We start from the raw sequence: 5,039 nt of genomic DNA, 5'->3' as shown, positions 1-5,039 counted from the left end.
TTTAAATTGTGTTTTTACCTCATTTTGACTCACAATTTATTAGCTCTTGTTTCTTTTTGCTTTTTCACACCCCTGATGGGTCTGGAGCCAGGACTAGAACCTCCCAGTTGTGGGCTGGTTAACCCTTCCAGGGTCAGTGGCCTGTGTCCACAGTGGCAGCTCAGAATGTGGCTCCTCTGTAGCCCAGAGGGCAGGTGATCCTATGTAAGCAGACCGGTGGGTTCTAGGAGGGAGAGCAGCTGGAGAGCCATGAGCGCAGCCAGCCACGTACTACCCCTGCAGCCTTGGCACTTTTGCTGTCCCTGGGTGCTGACAGAGCAAACTACTGGAACTGCTCCAGCTGCTTGAGGCTCCTGCCCTGTGACATGAGCTGTTTATACCTGCCTGGTGTTCTCCCACCCCGGGCTCTCCGCCCTCACCTCCTGCCCCTAAAGCATCACAGGAAGGGGGCCCTTTCTCTCTTCTGGACATTGTCCTTCCATCCAGCTGTCTACCTCTCCAATCTCCCCTTTCTCCATTCAGTTTTTATGTTATCAGCTGCTTCCATTCTGCTACCCCTTGACAGCAGCATGAAAACACCTCCACCAGCTGTGTACAGACCTGCTGTTTGCCTGCATAGATGAGGAAACTGGGTATTAACATAAACAATTTGGTTGATTTATGTTAATAAACATAAACTTTGGTAAATAACACATTAGGCCCATATTATCATGAGATGTGGTTCTCCTGGGCAGTGTGTGACTGGTGAGAACCCTACCTGATGCTGCCCTGCCCTCTCCCTCTTTCCTGGGAGGGTGGGAGGCACCTGGGGGAAAGTGGCTGGCTGTGTAGAAGAAAGCGAAGGTGTTGGTCAGTGATATTTCAGGATCACTGGGTTTGCAGGGCTGCGGCTGAGTGTGGACCTGCAGAGAGAGGTTTTGACTCCTCCTCTGTCATGCTGGAGAAGTGACCACCGGTTCCCCTGTGGCACTTATGTTGTGGGTGGAGAATCCCTCAGACTGTCAGACCACTCACTCCAACTGGAGCAGAAAACATACTGCTTATACTTGCAGGTATATCACTTTGGATTTATTTAAATGGCCAGAGAGTACCCTCTTTTGAGGAGAGGATGGGGTAGAATTGTTGCTTTCAACTGTTGATACAGACATTTGCAGATATCTGGCTGACTTTTAGGTAGAGACAACTTGTGCTTCCAACCAAACATTTCTCGAATCTAGTTATACATGTTTGTATGAGGTCTTACCAAAATAGAGTACAGATTAGCAGGGGCATTTCCCATGATCCCATAGAAATAATGTTTGTGACATATTGTTAAGGAAGCAAGATATGAGAAAACAAGACTAGTGTGAACCCACTTAAATGTAAAACTCTTCATAGTGCTGTGTAAAAGATCTAGATCTGGAAATATAAACGCCAGCAAGGCCCTGAGGAGTAGGATTAGGTGTGCAATTTTGTGAGTGGTGCTTTTCAATTTTTACTTCCTGCACTGGCATCCTATTTGAATTTGTTAAGGTGGGCAAGCATTTTATACTTTATACACACTGTTAAAAGATAAACTGAGGCATAAGAATTTATTTGAGCAAAAATCAATTGGAACCAGGCAGCACCCAATCTAGCAGAAAGGAAGGAGCTTCAAGGAGCTAAACAAAATGACTTTTACAGGCAGAAAGGGACAGGAACAAGAAAGTTTTATCAGCAAAATAGGGGGTTGGTTATTGCCAACTTACTTTCCTTTAGGGGACGGCAGGGGTCTTTCAGGTAGATTACCTAACCAGTGCTGATCCGATGATTCCTGAGTGATGGTTTAAGATTCCATTTCTGGGAGAGCCGAAACTGTAATTAAGTCTCAGTTTGGTGACATGGGGCTTAGCATAAGCGACTCCATTCTGAGCTTGTATCTTGTTTTTAACAACACACCAACCCACGAAGAATAGCAAAGCCTCAGGGTTAGGTGTCCAGCCCAGGCAAAGGAAAGAGGAGGGAGGCAGGAAAGAAGCAAAGGAAGCTGGCTCTATCCACTGTGTGTCTAGTGGGAGAAGGAAGGTCAGCATTTTGTTGAAGACCTCTGTTAGCGTTAGCTGCCACAGGGGGCCTTTATGAGAGCCAGTAGTAGGGAAGGAACATCAGCAGCTTACTATGCAAGGGTGCCTCCCACCCCAACCATGGTTGGGTGCCCTGGCCCTTCCTTCGTCTCATGGATCAGGGCAACAGACCGAGTACTCCTCACAGATCAGGCTTGGTGTGTGGTTCGTGAACCAAGCAACTGATGAGGAAGACCACAGAAGTCAAAAGCATTTTCCTCTGTTTTCCACTGTCAACCAACAAAACGAAGAAAGAAGATAAGAAAAGAGTATATTTGGCGTCATAAGAATTGCAATTCGGAAGACACAGATTTGATTAAAAGGGAAGGAGTGTTCCGGGGAAGAGAAAAAGTCAGGGGCTTAGAAAGGCAAAAGCCACGAGACTGTACTCTGACACAAGAAAAGAAATACTCGTCCTTAGGGATGGCGGTCACGAGTTGTTTTAGGTTAAGGATCTGATAAATAGATAGGCTGTCATGAGTTATATTAGGGTAAGGGTAAGTATCAAGTTTCTGGCAGATGTTCTGGATGCCTTCCTTAGGACAGTAAGTGGTCAAAACGTCAGATTTCATCCAGGCTGAGCCATGCATAAATTACTTTGTCAGTGGCCTTCCAGCTCCATTTTGGAGAGCTCTCTTAGCAATACTCTATTTTGATTTTCCTTTCACACCATCTTTTCCTTTTTTCTTCTAATAATTTTTTCTGATTTTAAAATTCACATTTTCTTTGAGGAGAATGAGCATCTGGGAAATACAGTAAAGTTTAGAGGAGAAATAAAATATCCATAATTTCATCACACACAGATGCACAAAAATATTAACCATGGTTATTTTCTTCCTGTTTAAAAAAAGTTTTTTTTAACAAAATTTAATCATATGTGTGGTTTTGTATCTTTGTGTTTTCTTTTTCTTTTTTTTTTTGCCTGCCGGGCTCTTCATTGTGGCTCGTGGGCTCCAGAGTGCATGTGCTCAGTAGTTGCAGGTGCTGGCTTAGTTTCCCCGTGGCATGTGGGATCTTAGTTCCCTGATCAGTGATGGAACTCGCATCCCCTGCATTTGCAGGCAGATTCTTAACCACTGGACCACCAGGGAAGTCCTTGTATCTTTTTCATTCAATATTATGAGCGTTTCCACCATCAATATTTTCCCAGGACGTACTTTGTAACTGAAACTGAGTCCCTTGGAAATCGAGTTCCTTTACTGAGTTTATGATAAATCTCTCTCCAAAACTTTATTCCCTTTCTTATCCCCTCTGATCTCAATCCTGTGCTAACTGAACACTAATCACCCAGAGTCAGATGGCTAAAATTGCTGTTGTTGATAACATCGTTAATGTACTAACCTTGCTATTATAGATGTCATCATTAAGGTATAAACTCATGTTGTTTCTCCAGAGGAAGATGAGCTAACAAACTCCTGAACCATGGACCACGTGGCCAGAAAACTGTAAACCAGAGACAGACATCCTAACTCCCAATTAAGAAATGTCACAGAAATGTCACAAGATGATGATTAATCCCAGCCTCTTTGTTCTTCCCCTTGTGGACTTAAAAAATTATTCACAACCTAAAAGTTGAGAGTTATGTTTTATTTGGCGGGAATTTTTAGGTCTTCAAGCCCGGGAGGCAGCATCTCAAGTAACCCTGAGAAAACTGCTCTGAGGAGGTGGTGGGGTGGGGAGAGACAGGTTATATAGAAGTTTTGCAACACAGGGCAGGTAGTTGGAACATCAAAGGATTATTCTAAATTAAAGAAAACCAGATACCCCAAATTAAGGAATTTAGTGCTTTTCTATGTATGGGAAGATGCAAGAGTCTGGGCTCACTGAAATCATTCCTTTGATATGCACCTCAGCTATCTGGGGCCAGTATCCTGTGTTTTCACATCCTCAGTTCCCTCAGGGCTTACGGTAGGGAGTGGCTGTAGTCTGATGGCTGCTAGATGGCAGGTATTCTTTCCTTCCTGAGTTTCCTTGGGGCTCACCAGCTCACGGATGGAGGGCTGCAATTGCTGATGACTGACATCCTTTGTTTACTGATGTGGCAGGAAATATTCCATTCCTCACCCTTAAAAAAAACCCCTAGGGCTTCCCTGGTGGCGCAGTGGTTGAGAGTCCCGCCTGCCGATGCAGGGGACACGGGTTCGTGCCCCGGTCCGGGAAGATCCCACATGCCGCAGAGCAGCTGGGCCCGTGAGCCATGGCCGCTGGGCCTGCGCGTCCGGAGCCTGTGCTCCGCAACGGGAGAGGCCACAACAGTGAGAGGCCCGCGTACTTAAAAACAAAAAACAAAAAACAAAAAAAACCCCTCTAACTCAGAGACCAAGTTGAAGTGGATCTGAGGCTTGCTTCCCACTCCCTTGCTTGGCACCCTGCAGTAAGTCCTTACTTTGCTGCAAACTCCCCTTGTCAAAGTTTGGCTTTCTTCACTTGGGGCATAAGAGGCCTTTGCTCGTTTACATATATGCTGCAAAGTATTTTTTTAAAATACACATCAAAAATCTAATAAATCTTAAGCCAGATAGCAGAACTACGCGCGTCGGTGCGAAGCACTACCAGCCTGGAGTACAGCCGGAGGTGTGAAGAGTCTTCTGCTCACAGTCCAGCCCAGTCCGGGCCGCTCGCGGACTGGCCAGGTCCCCAGGCCCCGCCCATTCAGCGCCGACAGGCGGCCGCAGTGCGCAGGAACGGAAGCTAGGCCGCCCCTCCCCCACTCACTTCCGGCCGCGGCTCAGTTCTCCCGCCTCCGCCTGCGCCGAGGCTCGTGGTTGTCCCGCCATGGCACTGTCGCGGGGGCTTCCGCGGGAGCTGGCCGAGGCCGTGGCCGGGGGCCGGGTCCTGGTGGTGGGCGCGGGCGGCATCGGCTGCGAACTCCTCAAAAACCTCGTGCTCACCGGCTTCTCCCACATCGACCTGGTGAGGGCCAGGCGTGCGCGGGCTGAATGGCGGGCCGTGGAGCCG

The 5,039-nt window shown here is 47.3% G+C and overlaps 1 protein-coding gene across 1 annotated transcript in view; it reads left to right on the top strand.

The window, feature by feature from the left end:
• Nucleotides 1–4,814: 4,814 nt before the first annotated feature.
• Nucleotides 4,815–5,039, top strand: part of UBA2 (ubiquitin like modifier activating enzyme 2) — a 31,702-nt gene continuing 31,477 nt past the window's right edge. Inside the window, exon 1 of the mRNA XM_082677354.1 lies at nt 4,815–4,994. Within this exon, the coding sequence (XP_082533480.1) occupies nt 4,857–4,994 (138 nt within the window). The 5' untranslated portion in view covers nt 4,815–4,856. The remainder of the gene's footprint in view (nt 4,995–5,039) is intronic.

The sequence above is a fragment of the Grampus griseus genome (assembly GCF_964374135.1).
Source record: "Grampus griseus genome assembly, chromosome: 19".
NCBI classification, from domain to species: domain Eukaryota; kingdom Metazoa; phylum Chordata; class Mammalia; order Artiodactyla; family Delphinidae; genus Grampus; species Grampus griseus.
The sequence above is the reverse complement of the archived record's forward strand: the minus strand, read 5'-3'. Positions and strand labels throughout refer to the sequence as shown.